Source organism: Neofelis nebulosa, chromosome 7, assembly GCF_028018385.1.
Source record: "Neofelis nebulosa isolate mNeoNeb1 chromosome 7, mNeoNeb1.pri, whole genome shotgun sequence".
Taxonomy (NCBI): domain Eukaryota; kingdom Metazoa; phylum Chordata; class Mammalia; order Carnivora; family Felidae; genus Neofelis; species Neofelis nebulosa.
The window spans coordinates 20517570-20542924 of NC_080788.1; the positions used below are offsets into that span (position 1 = coordinate 20517570).

At 41.1% G+C, this 25355-nt stretch overlaps 1 protein-coding gene across 8 annotated transcripts in view; it reads left to right on the top strand.

The window, feature by feature from the left end:
- Positions 1-25355, top strand: part of TJP1 (tight junction protein 1) — a 375977-nt gene that overhangs the window by 121003 nt on the left and 229619 nt on the right. For 6 of the 8 annotated variants that reach the window (XM_058736789.1, XM_058736790.1, XM_058736791.1 and 3 more), the window contains exon 3: positions 16770-16902. In XM_058736789.1, coding sequence (XP_058592772.1) covers positions 16770-16902 — 133 coding nt within the window. Of the gene's footprint in view, positions 1-1988; positions 2185-16769; positions 16903-25355 lie in introns of those variants that run through there. The other 2 variants (XM_058736794.1, XM_058736797.1) reach the window with 1 other exon arrangement.

A 25355-nucleotide genomic window follows, 5' to 3' on the forward strand; every position in this document is an offset into this window, starting at 1 on the left:
ACTGTTTTGATCTAATATTCTTACATGCTAATTAACTTGAAAATGTAGTGTTTAAGTAGAGGTACAAGAGGGATGTACTGTGGAGGGAGGGCATTAACATTTGATAATTCTGCCTGGTACGCAGGTACTTGTCATCTGTACTCTTTATACATATACATACAGGTTATACACACACACGTGCACACACACATACACACAGAGGCAGTCCTTGCTTTACAGGTTCAGATATGCTGGATATTAGCTACTCTGGCTTAAATAACACCAGTTGTTCCACAATATGGTTCAAATTTCAGTTATCATAGCATATTAAGTGTGAGAAAATGCATAAACCTTGCATGGTAGCTCCTTAGTCCACAAATCACTATGTAAATAACATGTGCATCATGATCAATGAGCAATCAGAGCAGTTCTTTCAAAGTTTGTCAATTATTGGTTATTGCACACCTGTTATACAGTTTAGGTAATGACAGCAAAGTGTGCAGTTGTGTTGCCTCCTTTTTTCCCAGTGATAAACCCATGCAGCATTGTATAAAAATGGGTAACTGAGAGAATTGATCAACAAAAGTGATAGTGCAGCAAAGAAACAAAAAAATGATAAAGATGAAAGTAAAGTGAAATTTGAATGGAATATAAATGGTATTATAGAAAAAAATAGGCTACTGTCAAAATACTGACACGGTTGTCTTTCCAGAGACTAGATTTGCAGCCAGAAGAACTTACTGAATATGAACCAGGAGGAGGAAAGTGGTTGTGACAAAAAGAATAAGGATGTCCCAGAATGACACGTTAAAGGAACTCCTATATTTCACAACATTGAAAGCACAGAGGATGAAATGTTGAAAGTGATCCAAACATGATGCATTACCAAGGCTCAGACAAGATGCTTTCTGGGTGTTTAACAATTCTATCAGGAGAAGACCGGCATTATTCAAATTACTCTTGATAAGTTTCCCTTACAAAGAAATAAGTTTAATTATCAACGTTTTTAATGTTTCAAACTACAGGGTATTAAATGATTAGTTTTTCTTTCCCCCGGCCCCCTTTCATTTCTTTATACGTTTACAACCATCAGTGAAGGGAGTTTGGAACGTTTTGACAAAATTTTTAAAGATCACGAAACGATCTTAATTTTTCCCATTGATTATTAAGATAGTTTTGCATGGTTCACATTCTCACAGTTTCAAACAACCGTGCAAGCTAGGACTGCATATATATGCTACATACATCATGTATATAATAATATCATATTTATAGTATGTATATGTACTCACGTACATGCACGTATATATCACATTATAGTACGTATATGTACACACGTGCATGCATGTATATAATATATATCACATTATAGTATGTATATGTACACACATACATGCATTTTGTAGAGATGCATTTTGTGTAAACAAAATCTTCAAACACTTAAGGCTAGAACCCGTAAATGATCTTGTCCCCGCTCCGTTACAACCATTAACTGGTAACTATAAATTTAAAATAATTTTTTTTTTTCTGTCCTGAAAGCTTGTCATGGGATTTTCTTAGACTCTACACGGTTGAAAACGAGTTCCCGTCGGCCGCTGGGGAAACTGAGGCACTCGCGGCGCAGGGCCAGGAGGCGCCAGTGGGCGGGGGCGACAACCGGGCCGCTCCTGAGCTCTGGGACAGGGAGTCCCACAAGGCCCGCCGCCCGCCCAGCACTCACGCGGGGACTGCGCTGGCCGGGCGGAGGGGCGGAGGGGGCGGAGGGGGCGGTGCGGGAGGCGGCGGGCCACGCACGGCGGCGGCGGCCGCGGCGGCGGGAGCGGCGGGCCACGCACGGCGACGGCGGCGGCGGGAGCGGGAGCCCCGGCCACGCGCGGCCGTAGCGGCAGAGGAGGCAGAGGCGGCAGAGGCGGCGGCGGCGGCGGCGGCGGGAGCGGCGGCAGCGGGAGCGGGAGCGGGAGCCGGGCGCGCACGGCCGCGGCGGCGGGAGCGGCGGGAGCTGTGGCGGCGGCGGATGGCCCAGAGCTGATCTATGCGGCGCTTGGAGGGGCTGTGTCTGCGGCGCCGGCGGCGGCGGCGGGGCCCTGCCCGCGAGCGGAGCGGGGACAAGATGAAGTACCAGAAATACCTGACGGTGCTGCAGATGGCCATCGGCGTCACCCCCTCCAACCGCGGCAGCCTCCTGCCGCTCAAGAGAAAGCTGTGGTGAGGGCGCGGCGGGCGCGGCGGACGCGGGTCGGGGCCGGGGCGGGCGGGCAGCGAGGCCGCCGGCGGCCGGGCCCGACGGACGCCGAGAGCGGGGAGCGCAGCAGCCATTTCGGCGCCCGTGGGGCCCGAGCGCCGCCGCGTCCCAGGTCCACGCGAGCTCGTGCCGCCGCGACCCTCGGCTGTCTCCGTGACACGTAGAGCGGCGCGCTGCGGGGAGGGAGGGGCGGGGACCCGGAGGCTCACGGGCACCCGGGCACCGGTCTCCCGCCCGGGACTGTCCTTTCAGCCCCATCCCCGCCACTTCTGGCTCAGAATTTCCAGCCACGCTCCCTTGGAGGCAGCCAGCAATTTATTAGCTCTGTTTGCGTTTTCTGTTATTTCTCAAAATCCATCTGCTGTGGGTACAGAGTGAAGGGCGAGCCGCTCCCACCGTAAGGGGAGTAAGTTGCGAGATTATAATTGCATTATCGGGGACTACGTTTTATCTGCACGCGTTCCAGTTCCTCTGACCTGGAAACTGTTATTGGGGTAACGGGAAAAGATCGCCCTTAAAAGAAAAATGTTTGGAGGTTTTCCAGATCTGGTTTACACAGTTGATTATCTATCGGATTGTATTGCATTTTATTAGCGTTAAAATGTGGTATATGGAATCCCCGTGTGCTGCCCTGGCCATTCCATTGCCTAGAGACTGAAGTGTAAGGTTCTGGCACGAAAGAAATAGTCCAGAAAAGGGATGGGGGATTATAGAAAAACTATGCCAGAAATTTTGGTGTTCAAGTGGCTATTTTAATTTTAAAATTTGTGGTCCATAGAGATTTACTCACTTCAATTTGAATTTAATTTCAAGGTTATAGAGAAAAGGAAGTGAGGCTACTTTTAGGCATTTGAGAAAAGTAGTTTCTGCTATCTAAGACGAAATGAAAGAGTGATCCAAGGAATAGAAAGATTGAGCAACCAAGAAAAAGTTAAAAAAAAAAAAAAAAAAAAGAATCCCAGTAACGGAGAATTTTGGAGGTAAGACAAAAATGCATGGGCAGCGAAGTTCAAATTTCAGCTGTGCCACTTATTGTGTGACCTTAAACAAGTCACTGGAGTATCTGTTTCTTGGTGTGTACCGTGTGAATGATGCTGTCTACCTCATGGGGTCATACCCGGATCAACTGAGATACTGAATACAGAGTGTCTGCTACTGCCACTATGCCTGGATGAATAATGTGTGCTTACTGAATACTAGTGTCTTCCTCCACTCCCATGTGTTTAAAAAAAAAGAGAGATTTATTCTGCAAAAGGTATTTATTTTGATGCACAGCAAGTGACAGCACATAGAAGACTAGGCTGGCTGGTAAAAGTTAGCAGTGATTAGGAAAGGTCCATGGAAAGGCTGGCTTAGTCGGTAGAGAATATGACTCTTGATCTCACAGTCTTGAGTTCAAGCCCCGTGTTGGGTGTGGAGCCGCTGAAAAGGAAAGGAAAGGAAAAGGAAAACAAAAAAAGGAAAAGTCCGTGGAAGCATGGAAAAATATTTTAGCAAATATATGAAGACTGTGTCTCTATTGAAGCAAGAAGCGGTAACATTTGAAGATGGCTTTTCAGATTGATGGTATACGGGAAGAAAAAAGAAGTCAGCACTAATGGTCTTACCCTCCCACTCTGCTTTTCTCCTGAGCACTTACCGATATCTAATCCACTTCAAATTTTACTTAATTTTCATACCTCTTACCTCTCCCACCCCTCACTGGAATTTAAGTTGCATGCGGGCAGGGCTTTTTGTCTGTTCAGTTCATTAGTAAATTCCCTTTAACTAGTTTCTGGTACAAAATAGGTCCTCAAAAGATACATATTGAATAAATGAATTCCTTTAAAAAATTTTTTTAATATGAAATTTATTGTCAAATTGGTTTCCATGCAACACCCAGTGCTCATCCCAACAGGTGCCCTCCTCAGTGCCCATCATCCACTTTCCCCTCCCTCCCACCCCCACCAACCCTCAGTTTATTCTCAGTTTTTAAGAGTCTCTTATGGTTTGGCTCCCTCCCTCTCAAACTTTTTTTTCCCCCTTCCCCTCCTCCATGGTCTTCTGTTAAGTTTCTCAGGATCCACAGAAGAGTGAAAACATATGGTATTTGTCTTTCTCTATATGACTTATTTCACTTAGCATAACACTCTCCGGTTCCATCCACATTGCTACAAAAGGCCATATTTCATTCTTTCTCATTGCCTAGTATTATTCCATTGTATATATAAACCACAATTTCTTTATCCATTCATCAGTTGATGGACATTTAGGCTCTTTCCATAATTTGGCTATTGTTGAAAGCGCTGCTATAATAAACATTGGGGTACAAGTGCCCCTATGCATCAGCACTCCTGTATCCCTTGGGTAAATTCCTAGCAGTGATACTGCTGGGTCATAGGGCAGATCTATTTTTAATTTTTTGAGGAACCTCCACACTGTTTTCCAGAGTGGCTGCACCAGTTTGCATTCCCACCAACAGTGCAAGAGGGTTCCCATTTCTCCACATCCTCTCCAGCATCTATAGTTACCTGATTTCATTTTAGCCACTCTGACTGGCATGAGGTGATATCTCAGTGTGGTTTGGATTTGTATTTCCCTGATGAGGTGTTGATGTTGAGCATCTTTTCATGTGCCTGTTGGCCATCTGGATGTCTTCTTTAGAGAAGTGTCTATTCATGTCTTCTGCCCATTTCTTCATTGGATTGTTTGTCAGGTGTGGAGTTTGGTGAGTTCTTTATAGATTTTGGATACTAGCCCTTTGCCCAATATGTCATTTGCAAATATCTTTTCCCATTCCGTTGGTTACCTTTTAGTTTGTTGATTGTTTCCTTTGCAGTGCATAAGCTTTTTTTCTTCATGAGGTCCCAATTGTTCATTTCTGCTCTTAATTCCCTTGCCTTTGGAGATGTGTCAAGTAAGAAATTGCTGCGGCTGAGGTCAGAGAGGTTTTTTCCTGCTTTCTCCTCTAGGGTTTTGATGGTTTCCTGTCTCACATTCAGGTCCTTCATCCATTTTGAGTTTATTTTTGTGAATGGTATGAGAAAGTTGTCTAGTTTCATTCTTCTGCATATTGCTGTCCAGTTCTCCCAGCACCATTTGTTAAAGAGACTGTCTTTTTTCCGTTGGATATTCTTTTCTGCTTTGTCAAAGATAAGTTGGCCATACTTTTGTGGGTCCACTTCTGGAGTCTCTATTCTATTCCATTGGTCTATGTGCCTGTTTTTGTGCCAATACCATGCTGTCTTGATGATTACAGCTTTGTAGTAGAGGCTAAAGTCTGGGATTGTGATGCCTCCTGCTTTGGTCTTCTTCTTCAAAATTACTTTGGCTATTCAGGGTCTTTTGTGGTTCCATACAAATTTTAGGATTGCTTGTTCTAGTAGCTTCAAGAAGAACGCTGGTGCAATTTTGATTGGGTTTGCATTGAATGTGTAGATTGCTTTGGGTAGTATTGACATTTTAACAATATTTATTCTTCCAATCCATGAGCACAAATGTTTTTCCATTTCTTTGTATCTTCTTCAATTTCCTTCATAAGCTTTCTATAGTTTTCAGCATACAGATCTTTTACATCTTTGGTTAGGTTTATTCCTAGGTATTTTATGATTCTTGGTGCAATTGTGAATGGGATCAATTTCTTTATTTGTCTTTCTGTTGCTTCATTATTAGTGTATAAGAATGCAACTGATTTCTGTACATTAAATTTGTATCCTGTGACTTTGCTGATGAATTCCTTTTTTTTTTTAATGTTTATTTATTTTTGAGAGAGACAGAGCATGAGTGGGGAAGGGGCAGAGAGAGGGGGAGACACAGAATCTGTAGCAGGCTCCAGGCTCCAAGCTGTCAGCACAGAGCCTGGTGTGGGACTCGAGCCCATGAACCATGAAATCATTACCCGAGCCGAAGTCGGACACTTAACTGACTGAGCCACCCAGGAGCTCCTGAATGAATGAATTCTTAATAATGCATAACTAGGAAGGAAATTTTTCTGATATTAAATTTAAAAATTAAGATGTGGGAATAATATTGGAGGAGCTATTAGACATGAATATTAGCATCATTTGGCCACCAAATCTGGAAACTTAGGTTTATTCTTTTTCATCACTGGAATGCCTCTTCTGAACGTATATTCCCCAATACATTTTGTGAAAAGAGGACACGAGAAAATAAAATTCAGATAGTTTAGTACTCTGGAGATTCATATTTCAGGCTGGCAGTGAACTGGGGCCAGCATTAAAAACCATCTTACTAAGAGATGGCCTGGAAAAGGCAGGGGGATTTTGTTTAACTTTTCCACAATCTTAAATGAGCATTTCAGAATTTCTGCTCAATGTTAAGTGAGTTTGCAAATACTAATGTAGTTTCTGCAGTGGCAAAGTGAAGAGTATATGCTACAGAAACTCTAGAGTGGATGGTACTTTTTAATGTTTACTTAGAGAGAGAGAGAGAGAGAGAGAGAGAGAGAGAGAGAGAGGGAGAGAGTGAGTGCACATGCACACATGGGGGAGGAGCAGAGAGATGGAGAGAGAGAATCCCCAGCAGGCTGTGTGCTGTCAGCATAGAGCCCAATGCGGGGCTTGATCTCACAAACCGTGAGATCATGACCTGAGTGGAAATTAAGAGTCAGACAGTCAACTGACTGAGCCACCCAAGTGCCCCAAGTGGATGGTATTGTTAAATATAACATACATATATAGTTTTGTGGGTTTTTTTAAGTTGAAGAATATTGTGCTGCCTGATCCATCTATATCTTCTGGAATTTATTTTCTAGATTAACATTTCATTTTATTAGTAGCAGAGCAACTGCACATGGATAATTGAGACAGAACGCACCTTTACGTAGCAAGAAGATATGTAGATATGGGTTATGATTCCTGAGTGGTGGGTGGGAACCAATAGCAGACATCAGAATGGTTGTCAGACCTTGGGATGCAATAGCTTATAGCTGTTTACAAGATGTGAGGGCATACTATGATCATTGGGTGTGCTATGTATAAGAATTTATATGAAGGTGCTTCTGAAAGCTTATATGCTATCTGTGTTCTCTCTGTTTAAATTTTTGCAGTCTCTGTGGAAAAACTGCATGCCTGCAAAGCCTATGCCAGTGTAAGTAAAGGATAGGGCTGAATGTTTCAGTGTTTTGGCCCCACACTTCTATCTAGTTTGACCTTTTGTGCTCATCAGCTTCCTTTTGTGCAATATCTTTCTTTCTCATTGACTCTGAAAATCCATTAAGGAATATTATATTTACACACAATTTAAATGGACACTAAAGCAGAAAAACAGCCAGACCTGCATTAGTGGCATCTGCAAAAACTCTCTTCTCCAAGAAATTTAGGAAGTAGGACTGTTGGCAGTGTTTGGTTCTGAATCACTACTGTTTAGGAGCCCGGAACTAAGGCCTGTTAGCTCTGCCTGAGGTGGGTGTGAGTTTGCTCAGCTTGCTTCCTTTGGGGGGTTTCTTCTTATAACTGCTGGTGATGAAAGCACTAAGGCACTGTATTTCCTAGAGCTGCTACAACATTTCCACTAACTCACTAGCTTAAAACCGCAGAAATTTATTCTCCCTCCGTTCTGGAGGCCAGAAGTCTGAAATCAAGGTGTCTTCAGAGCCATGCTCCCTTGAAGGCTCTTGGCTAGAGTCCTTGCCTCTTCCAGCTCCTGGGGGGCTCCAGGCATTGCTTGTGGCCAGATCACTCCCATCTCTACATCTTCACATAGTCTTCTTGGTGTGTCTGTGTCTCCTCCTCTTCTGTCTCTTCTAAGGGCATTTGTCATTAGATTTAGGGTCCACCTGGATAATCCAGGATGATCTCATCCTGAGACCTTTGACTTAATTATATCTGCAAGGACCCTTTTTCTAAATGGGGTCACATTCACAGGTTCCTGGCTTTAGGAAGAGTGGAGAGAAAGGGCACCATTCAATCCAGTACAGGTACCAAGGCCAGCTCCTTGCTCTCCAGTGGGTGTGAAGCCCAAATAATTGTTAACTCCTGTCTATTTTATGTGACATGTGAAAAATATTTTCACAATAATTATATTGTTGTCAGTCTTGATTTTTGCATCAAGTGCTCTTAGGAATATTTATATTGATCTTAGCGGGGGAAAAAGAGTATCATTTCATTTTCTTCAGGCTTCTAAATATATTTCTCCTGGTTATTTGATTCAGTAATTATTGAAGGCCATGTGACATCAATTCACTCACTCATTAAATTTTTTTTTAATGTTTATTTAATTTTGTGAGAGAGACAGAGTGTGAGTGGGGGAGGGGCAGAGAGAGAAGGAGACACAGAATCTGAAGCAGGCTCCGGGTTCTGAACTGTCAGCACAGAGCTCGACACGGGGTTCAAACTTACAGACCTTGAGATCATAACCTGAGCCGAATTCAGACACTTAACAGACTGAGCCACCCAGGCAGCCCTCAATTCACTCATTCAAATAGTTGTCCAGTAATCAGATTGTGGAAATAAGAAGAACTGCCATTCATTGAACTTAGTGCCTGCTGGGCCCAGCATAAGTGATTTCCAAGCATCCTCTCATTAACCTGTAGCACCCCTGTGAGGTAGGTACTGTATTTTCACAGTTTTACAGATGAGGTCATTGACCTGCCCAGAGTCACAAATAAGGTCTTACTTATACCAGTGGTTAGGGTTAAAAACACATTTGAGCAGGGACATGACAGTCTAGAAATGAAGAATGACTGAAAACATGTACAACATGACTGAAAAGTGCCCTATAGGATGTTGTTTCTCCCAGGGTGGCACATAGCCCCCTCATGAGTCATAGAGGTTCCCCTGATGAGGCGGGAATGTCTCTAGTGTCCAAGTCCTTTCTCACTGTGTTTTGTTTTTTTTACTTTTTAAAAATTTATTGAGGTATAATTGACATACAATGTATTACTTTCAGGAGTACAGCATAATAATTCAGTATTTATATATATAGCCAAGTGATCAGTACAGTAAGTCTAGTTAACATCCATCCCTTTCTTAGTTTCTTTAGTGAGCAAATTGTAGCCAATTATGCACATTATTATTTACAAGTACAGCTAAGGGCCATTTAGATAAACCTTTTAAGTGAACTCTTCAGGTTTTTGAAGTCTGATACTTACAGACAAAAAATTAGGATTTTACTAGCTTTTACTTAAGTGTCCTTCACAAAGATTCAGTATCCTAAAGTCAACTTCCCTGCTGTACTTAGGCACCTGTTCTTATACCCTTGTTTGGGGGGAATATACTTTGCTATCACCAATTAGTGTTAATCTTCAAATGGTTTGTGGTGTCAATTGGTGATATATTAAAATTAATACCTTGTAGAAGAATTGTTAGATGTTACCTTTGTTGGTAGTTTCTTCTTGCGTAACTACCTTGTTTTTACCATCTTGATGGTTTTTGCTCAATATTTTGTTATTATTGAGATATTTTCCACTAGAAATTAGAGATGGGCGAGGTAGATAAGCTTGGGAGTTGTTTGTTCCAAGTGAACCTTGGTCAAAAATGATTGTGAGCCAAAGCTCCCGAGTTATAAACAAAGTGAGAGGGTGGACCCTGGGCTTCTGCCTTTCAAGCATGCCAGCCATGCCCACAAAAACATGGTGGGAAAATATGAAGGGATTGGAGAGAAGCAGAAATTTTCTTCCCAGTAATCCCCTAGGGATGATTAAATGGAATTCGGAATTAGGAAAAGAAAAAACTTCATTGGAAGCTAAATACTGATTTCCCCAGAGTTCAAGGGAAAATAAGATTCCTGTATCTCAGTTACTAACTTTATTTTCCCTACCATCAAGGGCCGTTCTCCTAAATATGTAGGAAATGAACTCCAAAGTCTGATTTATTCAGTTCAGACCACACCATCAGGTTGAAGGAGAGTGGGGCCCTGGGACTAAAAAATACTCCTTATACTCCAGATCAGGAAGAACTGTCCTTGGTGGGTGTTTTGTATCCAAGTACAGCCCTTCTTACCTGAGTTGTAATATACCTCTGTATTATTATTATTTTTTTTAAGTAGGCTCCACACCCAGTGAGGAGCCCAACATGCGGCTTGAACTCACGACCCTGAGATCAAGACCTGAACAGAGATCAAGAGTCAGATGCTTAACCGACTGAGCCACCCAGGTGCCCCTATACCTCTATATTCTTATGAATGTCCAGCAGAAAACGATTTGAACGCACATATCCCTGCCCCAGGACAAATATTAATTGTCAAAAACTGTAGTAAAACAAAGGAGTAGTGACATCTTAAATTCCCTAAACTTCAAGACCCCTTCTGCTTACCTATGATTTGTTATTTACCCTCCCAAACAAATGCTGTCATCTTCATTGATGTTAACAAATAAGTTCTCTTGTTAACATCCTTCTTCAGGCGATGTCAAACTGTATATCACATATGGACTAGATAACAACTGTTGCTGCATAGAAGTAGAGAAACTATAAAACTAAATTGCACTGTATCACTCAGATTAAGTAAGTATTTCCACATGAGTTACTACTGAAATATTCGCTATCTCTATGATTAACAGTCTGTATTGTTTTTTCTTTTTTTTTAATGTTTGTTTATTTTGGGGGTGGGGAAGAGCATGAGTAGGAGAGGGGCAGAGAGAGAGGGAGAGACAGAATCCAAAGCAGGCTCCAGGCTCTGCACCATTCAGTGCAGAGCTTGATGCAAAGCTCAAACCCATGAACTGTGAGATCATGACTTGAGCCGAAGTCAGATACTTAACCGACAGAGTCTCCCAGGTACCCCACCATTCTATTTATTACCTGGAACTGTGTTTATTCCTTTTCTTTTTTTCCCACCAAAGAAAAGGGGGTCATTACCAAATCATATGCTTTTTAACAGTTGACCTCCTAGCTTCACAAAGACCTGGTCAAAACTTTACAGTTACTGAAATTACTGGGTAGGAGCCTGGTTCTATGTGTAGACAAGGCACCTTCCTTCTGCCAAGTCTGTGGGTAGGGTGGGTACAGACCTGTTGTTCGCCTGCTATGCCCAATTCAGCTTTACTCCTTAATAAATGTTTTTATTATGATCCTGGTAGGGGAAAAAGCCATCCTTCTAGTTATATTTAGGATGGTTTTTTTTTTTTTCTGTTTTACATTGTCACTGGCCTCAGTATTACATTGAGGTAAGTCTGATAAATTTCTTGGCTGTCATTTATAAATTTGGTATATGTAAATTCTTCTCATAGATTTTAGATTTGGAAAAAAGGTAAATAGTGATGTCTTTCTAAGTCAAATGAGAGGAAAATTTGTGACAGATGTCTTTTGCCAGAAAAGCTTATATTAATATCTTGTAATATGATTATGCCACATAATCAGTGCTATCAAAGTTAAGTGGGAGAAAGGAGACAAAGAAAATTTATGACTTATACAATGTTGTACAACTATTTTTTTTCCTATATGCCCTCTTTTCTTAAGTGAAATTCTTTGTTTTCATGGAAGCTTTTACTCTGCAGAGAAGGGAACAAAACTGTACAGCATACCACTTTTTTTTGTATTGAAAATAATGAAAGAGACATCATCAGAGTTTTATTCTGGGAGGTGACTTAAAAGGTGTTCTCATTGGCAATTCAGTGAAATAACAAATATATTAATTTAAAAAGCCACAAGAAAAATAATAACAATCTGAGCAAACAACAATGAATACCATCAGTGGACCAGCATTTTTGAGGAATCTCTGAAATGTACTTAGTAGATCGGATGAGTCTACTAAGAGAAAAGCCTTGCAGGAACCACTGCCTATAGGACTTTTGCACAAAGAGAGGTTGATAGCTTGAAGCAGCATTCAGGGATAGAAGAAGCAGAGGACATTTGGGGAATTAATCAGATTCAATGCACTAGGTTGGTTGACCCCTTTGCCTCACTAATTTGTGATAAGTTGTGGGCAGCAGTGTGGCTTTCTTGCTTACTAAAGCAGTGAATGTGGGCTCTTGGTCCAGGGAGACTGTACCCAAGATGGCTACTGAATCCTTTGACCCAGAAGAGAAGTTGCATGTCCCAGCAGCATGTCCCGTCTCCCTGCCAGAGTTTCCAAAGGTAGGCCATGGTAAATGCTGCAGTATGGAAACAGATGTTCTAGAATACAAATATAAGTGGGCAGTAAAAATCACCAAACAGTTGGAGGAAGCCAGTATTAACAGAATTACCATACTCAACAAACAAAAGAACTAATCCCTGAGAAAATAGAAAAACCTTGGATTAACATGGTTATTTTCAGAAAGATGCAAGAGAGTACTGTATTAATAAAAAAAAAAGCATACTAGACACTTTAGAAATTTAAACTTGACTCACTGAAGTGAAAGAAAATGGCTGAATTGACAAAATTGAAAAGCAAGTTAGCAATCTGGAGGAGTAAGCTAAAGAATCCCAAAAGAACAAAGGGATCAAAAGTGTGAAAGAGAAGTTAGGAGACCTTGAAACTATTTCCAAGAAAAGGTAGGGCTTTTGGTAGGGTTGTAATAGTGCTGTAAAAGAAGAGAAATGAAGGTGTGTTAAATGTCATTTCTTGTGTGAGAGGAGATGAGAATACCAATGAACCCTAGATGTTGATAGAAATATTTCAGATTAAATATATATGTATGTACATATATATTTATGTATGTATATATGTATCTACATGCATATAAATATGTAAATATTATATGTGTGTATAGTTAGCTAGAGTCAGAGTTGCCCTAATAAGATGTAGGACTTTGAAATTACTAATTGGAAGGGAGAAGGTCTAGGGGTGGGTAGAGACTAAGAAAACTCAGTCATACTAAAAAGGTAGGAAAAATATGGAAATAGGAAAAGTAGGAAAGAAGAAAGCATTTAAATTAAAAAAAAACAAAAACAAAAACAAACCAGGGGTTCCTGGGTGGCTCAGTCGGTTAAATGGCCACCTCTTGATTTTGGCTCAGGTCATGATCTCACGGTTCATGAGATCCAGTCCCGAGTTGGGCTCTATGCTGACAGCATGGAGTCTGCTTGGAATTCTCTCTCTTCCTCTCTGTCTGCCCCTCCCCTGCTTGCACACTCTCTCTTTCCCTTTCTCTCAAAATAAGTAACTACAAAACCAAACTAAACCAAACCAAACAGAACAACAACAACAACAACAACAAACCAAAATTGTGTCTTGATTTCAGCTCAGGTCATGGTCTCACAGTTGTGAGATAGAGCCGCATGTAGGATGGAGCCTTCTTAAGATTCTCTCTCTCCCTCTTCCTCTGCCCCTCTCTCTCACCCACATTCTGTCTCTCAACAATAGCAATAACAACAACAAAATAAAAAACCACCACAAACTGTAAAAGAACATGGCAGGAATAGATCTAAACATGAATAAATTTGAATGGATTCAGTTTCTCTCAAAAGATACTTATTCTTAGATTTAGTAAAAAAGAAAACAGACCCCTGGGTGGCTCAGTTGGTTGAGCATCTAACTTCCGCTCAGGTCATGATCTCAGAGTCTATGAGTTTGAGCCCTGTATCGGCTCAGAGCCTGCTTTGGATCCTGTGTCCCCTCTCTCTACCTCTCCTCTACTTGTGCTCTCTCAGTCTCAAAAAATAATAATAATAACACTAAAAAGAAGAAACAGTCCAGCTACACGCTTTAACAAAAGTTAAAGTATAAGTTAAAGGAGGAGGGGTGGGGAGAGACAGGCAGATACTTGTCAAGGTTGAAAATACGAGCACAGAAAAAGATAAGCCAAGAAAAGGGTAATATAAAAATGTAGATGTGGGGGTCGCCTGGGTGGCTCAGTTGGTTAAGTGTCCAACTTTGGCTTAGGTCATGATTTCACAGTCTGTGAGTTTGAGTCCTGCTGACAGCTCAGAGCCTGGAGCCTGCTTCAGATTCTTTGTCTCCCTCTCTCTGTGCCCTCCCCCACTCACACTCCGTCTTCTCTCTCTCTCTCTCTCTCCCCCCTCCCCCGTCTCTCAAAAATAAATAAACATTTAAAAACACTTAAAAATATAGGTGGGGAAATTATTAGACAAAATAGCATTTAAGGTAAAATCTTTAATTGAAACAGGTTAAAAAAAATTTTTTTTAATGTTTATTTATTTTTGACAGAGAGAGAGACAGAGCATGAGTGGGGGAGGGGCGCCAAGAGAGGGAGACACAGAATCTGAAACAGGCTTCAGGCTCCAAGCTGTCAGCACAGAGCCTGATGCGGGGCTCGAACTCACAGACCGCGAGATCATGACCTGAGCCGAAGTCAGACGGTCAACCAACTGAGCCACCCAGGCACCCAGAAACAGAGACTTTTTTTTTTTTTTTAACGTTTATTTATTTTTGAGAGAGAAAGAGACAGAGCATGAACGGGGGAGGGTCAGAGAGAGAGGGAGACACAGAATCCGAAACAGGCTCCAGGCTCTGCGCGGTCAGCACAGAGCCCGACGTGGGGCTCGAACTCACGGACAGGGAGATCATGACCTGAGCCGAAGTCGGCCGCCCAACCGACTGAGCCACCCAGGCGCCCCAACAGAGACTTTTAATATGATAAAAGGTTAAATCCCTAAAAAGATATGAATTATAAACATTAAGGCATCTAATGAAACAGATTTGAAATATATAAAGGAAAAACCAATGTATAAAGGTCAGTTGTCAGATCCATATTCACGTTGGGACTGTGTAATGGTCTTTTTTTTTTTTTTTTACAGAAAGCAGCAATTCAGCAAGACAAATATAATGAAGGACATGAAAAAGTTGAGTTATAAAATAATAAAATAAAATTATTAAATCACCCTTATATTTAAGGACAACTGCCCCCCACCCCCCCCCATAGGAACATTCTTGTATACTGTTGATGGAAGTGTAAATTGCTAAAGCTATTTTGAAAAGCAGTGCCTAGCAATACCTAGAAACCTCTGACCCTGCATTTTACTTCTAGGAGTCTTTCCTAAGTAAATACTGTGTTTGCACCCAAAGATGTAAGATATGTTCATTGCTTTATAATTTGATAGCAAACATTTAGAAACTAAATTAAATACCCATTGGTAGGGGAGTGGTTGAATAAATTGTGATACACCTATACAATGGAATACTGTTTAGCCATTAAACAAATGAAATAGAGCTGGGTTATTATGGGAAGAGCCTCAAGAAAATTAAGTGAAAAAGTAAGGTGCAGGACAATGTGAACAATTTGGTCACTTTGCTGAAAAGTTTTGAAAGGAGATTAACACATATGTGGATAAGCAAGAACATTTATTTGGGAGGTTATACAAAGAACTGTTAATGGTGATTGTCCTTAGAAAAAGGGGTGGGGAGAGGTGCCTGGGTGGCTCAGTCGGTTAAGTGTCTGACCCCTGAAATAGTTGGTTAAGTAATTCTTGATTTCGGCTCAGGTCATGATCTCACTGTGAGATTGAGCCCTGAATCAGGCTCTGTACTGAGCGTGGAACCTGCTTGGGATTCTTTCCCCTCTTCTCCAGCCTCTTATGCATGCGTGTGCACACTTGTGCTCTCTCTCTCAAAATAAGTAATCAGTTAAAAAAAGAGATGGGGATTTGGGATGGGGGGGAGAGGAAGGCTTTACTTTTCACTTTTGTATCTTTTCATACTCTTTAAATGTCATAACTATAGGGATATGGCACTTTTACTTTAAATGCAGTCATACCTAGAATACTCTATTTTATGATATTTACTCCCATCTTATTATAGAAGTCAAATTTACTTTGCTGATAGTTCATTCTCTGTGTTCTTGTCAAGCAACAAGAGGCCTATTTGATCTTTTTCAGACAACAAAATCTTAAATACAAAATATTAAGTAGGTCAGGAAAGTTGAAAAGTATATGAACATAGGATGTATACAAGCAGGAAACCTGACCATAAAATAAGGAAACTGATTTTGATAAGCCATACTTACCAGTCGGCCTTACTACTTAAAACCTTTGTTATCTCTAAGACGATAATCCACTAAGCAGTTTCCTCCCAGGTCCCCAGGGCACCTGCTAAGGCTGCCAGCAGAAGTGGCACAGAAACGATTGAACACATGACAGTCTTGAGTGTGTGTATACATATACAAGCATGTATGCTGATGTGCATCTGTAGATAACTTAGATTATTTACCACTTCTTTTTATCTGTATTTTCGTTGTTCTGTAATCATGGTGAACTGAATGTTGACTGTCAATGTTTAAAATTTTTAAAGTAATTTTCCTGATTAAAAAAGCATGCTGAACGGTGCCTGTGGTTGTACACAAGGAGAGCTGACTTGCACTGGGCGTGCCAGGCGCTGGGCTGAGCGCTCCATATAAAGAACTACCCAGCAGGAAGCAGATACCTCCCAGTTACCTAGGAAACTTCAGTCTGACTTTAATTGCTTCTTTGATGGTCACAGCGTTGACTTTTAGTAAATCTTAATGTAGAAACGTTTGAACCCTGTCAAGAAAAATTTCTAAACCAGCAAACTGCTGAGAAATACTTAGAAAGGATATCTGATGGGAGGTAACTCGGCTGTGGTTCTTAGCTTCTTGGTTGAAAAAAAGGAGCCTGAGGTTTCCAACGCTGTCCTCAAGTAAATACTTATTTCATACCCGAGAAATGTGTTTCCCTGTAAACCTAAAAAAATTAAACTTTTCCTCTTCTTTCAGGGTAACGCCATCCTCTGAAAATCCGAATGGTGCTACTTCTAGCGTCAGCCAAGGAAAACCTTCTTTAAGACGAATAAAAGGGAGACTCCACAGAAGCAAAAGCCTTGATAGCATCGATTTCTGTGAACTCACTGTAAGTGGACTGTTCATTAATTTTTTTTTATTTTTCAAAAAATATGAAAATTTTGATTCCATTATTTTTATTTTCATAAAAAACACAACAGTCTTATTTGTTGTGAGCATTTTTTTAATAATGAAAACTGGTTTATCCAACAGGTTACCAATCAGAACGCTTTGTTAACTGGTATCCTTTTGAAACATTTATAATAAATGATTCTGATTCAAAGACCAAGATAAAGAAATACTCCCTGAACTCTACAATAAAAATTAAATTAAGTTCAGTGGACTGTTAATGTAAATGTCTTAGGAATTTTCAAATCCACAGGTTGGCATAAGTAGAGATCTGAGTATTGATTAATCCCAGACACCCAACTTCCTGGAAGTGCCAGAAAATAGTGTTACTTTGATATTGTTAGGACAGATCCTGGTTTAGTTAATCCTGGTGCTTTCTATTCTAAGTGATTAACATTAGTTGATATATATATATATATATATATATATATATATATATATACACACACACACACACGCACATACATATATATGTGTGTGTGTGTATATTTGTGTATATATATATATGTACACACATGTATATATATGTATACATGTATACACATGTATATATATGTACACACACATATATATATGTACACACATATATATGTGTGTATATATATTCCAGGCCAGATGACAGGTTTTCCTGTGGGTATGTGGTACATTCATGCATGTTTTTAGAGGAACACACGGGCACTGTCAGCCCCCACTGTCCTTTGCTATTATATTGTCTTACTCCATAAGAGATACTGCAGTGCTATAAAGGACATAGAATTTTCTTTGCAATAAGAAAATTTCAAATTTATGTATTGTAGGGTTCAGTGGCCAGTGAATGGATATTTACGATGTTTAGTAGACCAGATGTGTTCACTTCTTCCCTTTGAGCTCTGACAGTTTCTGAATTGTAAAAGTACCAGTAACCATACCTGTTTCAAACAGTGGTAACAAGGCCTTTCTTTCTTGAGGATGAGACTTCTGCATCTTTTATCTATAGTTCATGAAACAAAAGTTCAGTAAATGTGGATACTCTATTTTTTTATTTTAATAATTGCTCTTATTAAAATAATTATACTTGATTTTGCCTGAAAGTGTTCTTTACCATTTTATCACACAAGACATCAGAAGGTGAAACGTGATCTATCAGAAGACAAAGCAATAACTGAGAAAAGGAATAAAAAGACAGTAAATTTTTGTTAAGTAAACCTAACAATTAAAATGACTGAAGGAAACATAATTATAGTTTAAAATAAAGCAAATTGCTTTTCAAAAGTGAAACACTGAGTTGAGAAGCAAATTTGAATTACTTGTTGGAATATAAAAATGGAAATTGGAATTTCATCAGGTTCTTTTTTATGGTATTAAACATTGTCATTACTGAAGGATAGTCCAATAACTAATAAATTTGGCATGTCATAAAATATGTTTGCTTTCTGAATCAGTCTCTGTGGTTGTGGAAGAGGTTAAAATATCTGTAGAATGTGACAGACAAAAAGCTTTACTTCATGTAATATTGCTTTCAGTATCCCAGAAATAGAAATAGATTATTTCAGCTATAAGGAAAAGTTGGCAAGTAGAGTTATCTCTTTATCATGATGAATACGTTTTAAAATTATTGATAATTCGTTCATTCCCTGCCTTATTCGATGCAAGAGTTGATCTGGCTCAAGTGAGTACACAGTTCAAGCAAGGAAAAATAACACTACCCAGGTGCAGTTAACATCTGCAGAATTAATTTCTTTCTTTTTGATGATCTTTCCTATTTGACTTTATCTCAAAAGTGAAATGTGTTAGTATCCCCCGAGGGAAGGTATTTGACATTGAGGTTAAGAGAAAGAGGTAAATTGAGGTTTACGGAAGGTCCATTCCAGGGAGGAGCATGTGTTCTGGTGTAATAGTTTATTCAGCTTCAAGGACTGTGTTTCTGGTTTTTGCCTTCTGGAGGGTACATTGGAAGGTCGTGGACTGGACTTTGGTATACTGATATTTCATCTCAGTAATGAGTTTATATTAATGAAATGTAATTACAGTTGGCCCTGGACAATTGCAGAGGTTAGATGCATCAACCCTCTATGCAGTCGAGAATCCACGTATAACTTCACTCCCCAGAAACTTAACTACTAATAATACCCTACTGTTGACCAGAAGCCTTACCAATAACATAAATAATCCATTAACATGCATTCTGTATGTCCCATGTATTATATACTTTATTCTAACAATAAGCTAAGCTAGAAAAGATGTTATTAAGAAAATCATAAGGAAGACAAAATATATTCATAGTACTGTATTGTAAAAACTCCATGTAGGGGCGCCTGGGTGGCTCAGTCGGTTAAGCGGCCGACTTTGGCTCAGGTCACGATCTCGCGGTCCGTGAGTTCGAGCCCCGCGTCGGGCTCTGTGCTGACAGCTCAGAGCCTGGAGCCTGTTTCAGATTCTGTGTCTCCCTCTCTCTCTGCCCCTCCCCTGTTCATGCTCTGTCTCTGTCTCAAAAATAAATAAACGTTAGAACGAGTTCCGGAAGATGGCGGCGTAGGAGGACGCTGGGCTCACCGCGCGTCCTGCTAATCACTTAGATTCCACCTACACCTGCCTAAAGAACCCAGAAAACCGCCAGAGGATTAGCAGAACGGAGTCTCCGGAGCCAAGCGCAGACGAGAGGCCCACGGAAGAGGGTAGGAAGGGCGGCGAGGCGGTGCGCGCTCCACGGACTGGCGGGAGGGAGCCGGGGCGGAGGGGCGGCTCGCCGGCCAAGCAGAGCCCCCGAGTCGGGCTGGCAAAAGCGGAGGGGCCAGACGGACTGTGTTCCGACAGCAAGCGCGACTTAGCGTCTGGGAGGTCAGAAGTTAACAGTTCTGCTCAGAAAGCGGGAAGGCTGGAGGACAAAGGGAGGGAGAGCTGCTGAGCCCCCGGACTGCAGAGCTCAGCTTGGCGGGGAACAAAGGCGCTCGCCAGCGCCATCTCCCCCGCCCATCCCCCAGCCAAAATCCCAAAGAGAACCAGTTCCTGCCAGGGAACTTGCTCGCTCCGCGCAAACACCCAACTCTGTGCTTCTGCGGAGCCAAACCTCCGGCAGCGGATCTGACTCCCTCCCGCTGCCACAGGGCCCCTCCTGAAGTGAATCACCTAAGGAGAAGTGAGCTAAGCCTGCCCCTCCCGCCCCCGTGCACCTTGCCTACCCACCCCAGCTAATACGCCAGCTCCCCAGCACCACAAGCCTGGCAGTGTGCAAGTAGACCAGACGGGCCACACCACCCCACAGTGAATCCCGCCCCTAGGAGAGGGGAAGAGAAGGCACACACCAGTCTGACTGTGGCCCCAGCGGTGGGCTGGGGGCAGACATCAGGTCGGACTGCGGCCCCGCCCACCAACTCCAGTTATACACCACAGCACGGGGGAAGTGCCCTGCGGGTCCTCACCACTCCAGGGACTATCCAAAATGACCAAACGGAAGAATTCCCCTCAGAAGAATCTCCAGGAAATAACAACAGCTAATGAACTGATCAAAAAGGATTTAAATAATATAACAGAAAGTGAATTTAGAATAATAGTCATAAAATTAATCGCTGGGCTTGAAAACAGTATACAGGACAGCAGAGAATCTCTTGCTACAGAGATCAAGGGACTAAGGAACAGTCACGAGGAGCTGAAAAACGCTTTAAACGAAATGCAAAACAAAATGGAAACCACGACGGCTCGGATTGAAGAGGCAGAGGAGAGAATAGGTGAACTAGAAGATAAAGTTATGGAGAAAGAGGAAGCTGAAAGAAAGAGAGATAAAAAAATCCAGGAGTATGAGGGGAAAATTAGAGAACTAAGTGATACACTAAAAAGAAATAATATACGCATAATTGGTATCCCAGAGGAGGAAGAGAGAGGGAAAGGTGCTGAAGGGGTACTTGAAGAAATTATAGCTGAGAACTTCCCTGAACTGGGGAAGGAAAAAGGCATTGAAATCCAAGAGGCACAGAGAACTCCCTTCAGACGTAACTTGAATCGATCTTCTGCACGACATATCATAGTGAAACTGGCAAAATACAAGGATAAAGAGAAAATTCTGAAAGCAGCAAGGGATAAACGTGCCCTCACATATAAAGGGAGACCTATAAGACTCGTGACTGATCTCTCCTTTGAAACTTGGCAGGCCAGAAAGGCTTGGCACGATATCTTCAGTGTGCTAAACAGAAAAAATATGCAGCCGAGAATCCTTTATCCAGCAAGTCTGTCATTTAGAATAGAAGGAGAGATAAAGGTCTTCCCAAACAAACAAAAACTGAAGGAATTTGTCACCACGAAACCAGCCCTACAAGAGATCCTAAGGGGGATCCTGTGAGACAAAGTACCAGAGACATCACTACAAGCATAAAACATACAGACATCACAATGACTCTAAACCCGTATCTTTCTATAATAACACTGAATGTAAATGGATTAAATGCGCCAACCAAAAGACATAGGGTATCAGAATGGATAAAAAAACAAGACCCAACTATTTGCTGTCTACAAGAGACTCATTTGAGATCTGAGGACACCTTTAGATTGAGAGTGAGGGGATGGAGAACTATTTATCATGCTACTGGAAGCCAAAAGAAAGCTGGAGTAGCCATACTTATATCAGACAAACTAGACTTTAAATTAAAGGCTGTAACAAGAGATGAAGAAGGGCATTATATAATAATTACAGGGTCTATCCATCAGGAAGAGCTAACAATTATAAATGTCTATGCGCCAAATACCGGAGCCCCCAGATATATAAAACAGTTACTCATAAACATAAGCAACCTTATTGATAAGAATGTGGTCATTGCAGGGGACTTTAACACACCACTTACAGAAATGGATAGATCATCTAGACACACAGCCAATAAAGAAACAAGGGCCCTGAATGATACATTGGATCAGATGGACTTGACAGATATATTTAGAACTCTGCATCCCAAAGCAACAGAATATACTTTCTTCTCGAGTGCACATGGAACATTCTCCAAGATAGATCATATACTGGGTCACAAAACAGCCCTTCATAAGTTTACAAGAATTGAAATTATACCATGCATACTTTCAGACCACAATGCTATGAAGCTTGAAATCAACCACAGGAAAAAGTCTGGAAAACCTCCAAAAGCATGGAGGTTAAAGAACACCCTACTAACGAATGAGTGGGTCAACCAGGCAATTAGAGAAGAAATTAAAAAATACATGGAAACAAACGAAAATGAAAATACAACAATCCAAACGCTTTGGGACGCAGCGAAGGCAGTCCTGAGAGGAAAATACATTGCAATCCAGGCCTATCTCAAGAAACAAGAAAAATCCCAAATACAAAATCTAACAGCACACCTAAAGGAAATAGAAGCAGAACAGCAAAGGCAGCCTAAACCCAGCAGAAGAAGAGAAATCATAAAGATCAGAGCAGAAATAAACAATATAGAATCTAAAAAAACTGTAGAGCAGATCAACGAAACCAAGAGTTGGTTTTTTGAAAAAATAAACAAAATTGACAAACCTCTAGCCAGGCTTCTCAAAAAGAAAAGGGAGATGACCCAAATAGATAAAATCATGAATTAAAATGGAATTATTACAACCAATCCCTCAGAGATACAAACAATTATCAGGGAATACTATGAAAAATTATATGCCAACAAATTGGACAACCTTGAAGAAATGGACAAATTCCTAAACACCCACACTCTTCCAAAACTCAATCAGGAGGAAATAGAAAGCTTGAACAGACCCATAACCAGCGAAGAAATTGAATCGGTTATCAAAAATCTCCCAACAAATAAGAGTCCAGGACCAGATGGCTTCCCAGGGGAGTTCTACCAGACGTTTAAAGCAGAGATAATACCTATCCTTCTCAAGCTATTCCAAGAAATAGAAAGGGAAGGAAAACTTCCAGACTCATTCTATGAAGCCAGTATTACTTTGATTCCTAAACCAGACAGAGACCCAGTAAAAAAAGAGAACTACAGGCCAATATCCCTGATGAATATGGATGCAAAAATTCTCAATAAGATACTAGCAAATCGAATTCAACACATATAAAAAGAATTATTCACCATGATCAAGTGGGATTCATTCCTGGGATGCAGGGCTGGTTCAACATTCGCAAATCGATCAACGTGATACATCACATTAACAAAAAGAAAGAGAAGAACCATATGATCCTGTCAATCGATGCAGAAAAGGCCTTTGACAAAATCCAGCACCCTTTCTTAATAAAAACCCTTGAGAAAGTCGGGATAGAAGGAACATACTTAAAGATCATAAAAGCCATTTATGAAAAGCCCACAGCTAACATCATCCTCAATGGGGAAAAACTGAGAGCTTTTTCCCTGAGACCAGGAACACGACAGGGATGCCCACTCTCCCCGCTGCTGTTTAATATAGTGCTGGAAGTTCTAGCATCAGCAATCAGACAACAAAAGGAAATCAAAGGCATCCAAATTGGCAAAGATGAAGTCAAGCTTTTGCTTTTTGCAGATGACATGATATTATACATGGAAAATCCGATAGACTCCACCAAAAGTCTGCTAGAACTGATACATGAATTCAGCAAAGTTGCCGGATACAAAATCAATGTACAGAAATCAGTTGCATTCTTATACACGAACAATGAAGCAACAGAAAGACAAATAAAGAAACTGATCCCATTCACAATTGCACCAAGAAGCATAAAATACCTAGGAATAAATCTAACCAAAGATGTAAAAGATTTGTATGCTGAAAACTATAGAAAGCTTATGCAGGTAATTGAAGAAGATATAAAGAAATGGAAAGACATTCCCTGCTCATGGATTGGAAGAATAAATATTGTCAAAATGTCAATACTACCCAAAGCTATCTACACATTCAATGCAATCCCAATCAAAATTGCACCAGCATTCTTCTCGAAACTAGAACAAGCAATCCTAAAATTCATATGGAACCACAAAAGGCCCCGAATAGCCAAAGTAATTTTGAAGAAGAAGACCAAAGCAGGAGGCATCACAATCCCAGACTTTAGCCTCTACTACAAAGCTGTCATCATCAAGACAGCATGGTATTGGCATAAAAACAGACACATAGACCAATGGAATCGAATAGAAACCCCAGAACTAGACCCACAAACGTATGGCCAACTCATTTTTGACAAAGCAGGAAAGAACATCCAATGGAAAAAAGACAGTCTCTTTAACAAATGGTGCTGGGAGAACTGGACAGCAACATGCAGAAGGTTGAAACTAGACCACTTTCTCACACCATTCACAAAAATAAACTCAAAATGGATAAAGGACCTGAATGTGAGACAGGAAACGATCAAAACCTTAGAGGAGAAAGCAGGAAAAGACCTCTCTGACCTCAGCCGTAGCAATCTCTTACTCGGCACATCCCCAAAGGCAAGGGAATTAAAAGCAAAAGTGAATTACTGGGACCTTATGAAGATAAAAAGCTTCTGCACAGCAAAGGAAACAACCAACAAAACTAAAAGGCAACCAACGGAATGGGAAAAGATATTTGCAAATGACACATCGGACAAAGGGCTAGTATCCAAAATCTATAAAGAGCTCATCAAACTCCACACCCGAAAAACAAATAACCCAGTGAAGAAATGGGCAGAAAACATGAATAGACACTTCTCTAAAGAAGACATCCGGATGGCCAACAGGCACATGAAAAGATGTTCAACGTCGCTCCTCATCAGGGAAATACAAATCAAAACCACACTCAGATACCACCTCACACCAGTCAGAGTGGCCAAAATGAAGAAATCAGGAGACTATAGATGCTGGAGAGGATGTGGAGAAACGGGAACCCTCTTGCACTGTTGGTGGGAATGCAAATTGGTGCAGCCGCTCTGGAAAGCAGTGTGGAGGTTCCTCAGAAAATTAAAAATAGACCTACCCTATGACCCAGCAATAGCACTGCTAGGAATTTATCCAAGGGATACAGGAGTACTGATGCATAGGGGCACTTGTACCCCAATGTTTATAGCAGCACTCTCAACAATCGCCAAATTATGGAAAGAGCCTAAATGTCCATCAACTGATGAATGGATAAAGAAATTGTGGTTTGTATACACAATGGAATACTACGTGGCAATGAGAAAGAATGAAATATGGCCTTTTGTAGCAACGTGGATGGAACTGGAGAGTTTGATGCTAAGTGAAATAAGCCATACAGAGAAAGACAGATACCATATGGTTTCACTCTTATGTGGATCCTGAGAAACGTAACAGAAACCCATGGGGGAGGGGAAGGGAAAAAAAAAAAAAAGAGGTTAGAGTGGGAGAGAGCCAAAGCATAAGAGACTGTTAAAAACTGAGAACAAACTGAGGGTTGATGGGGGGTGGGAGGGAGGGCAGGGTGGGTGATGGGTATTGAGGAGGGCACCTTTTGGGATGAGCACTGGGTGTTGTATGGAAACCAATTTGA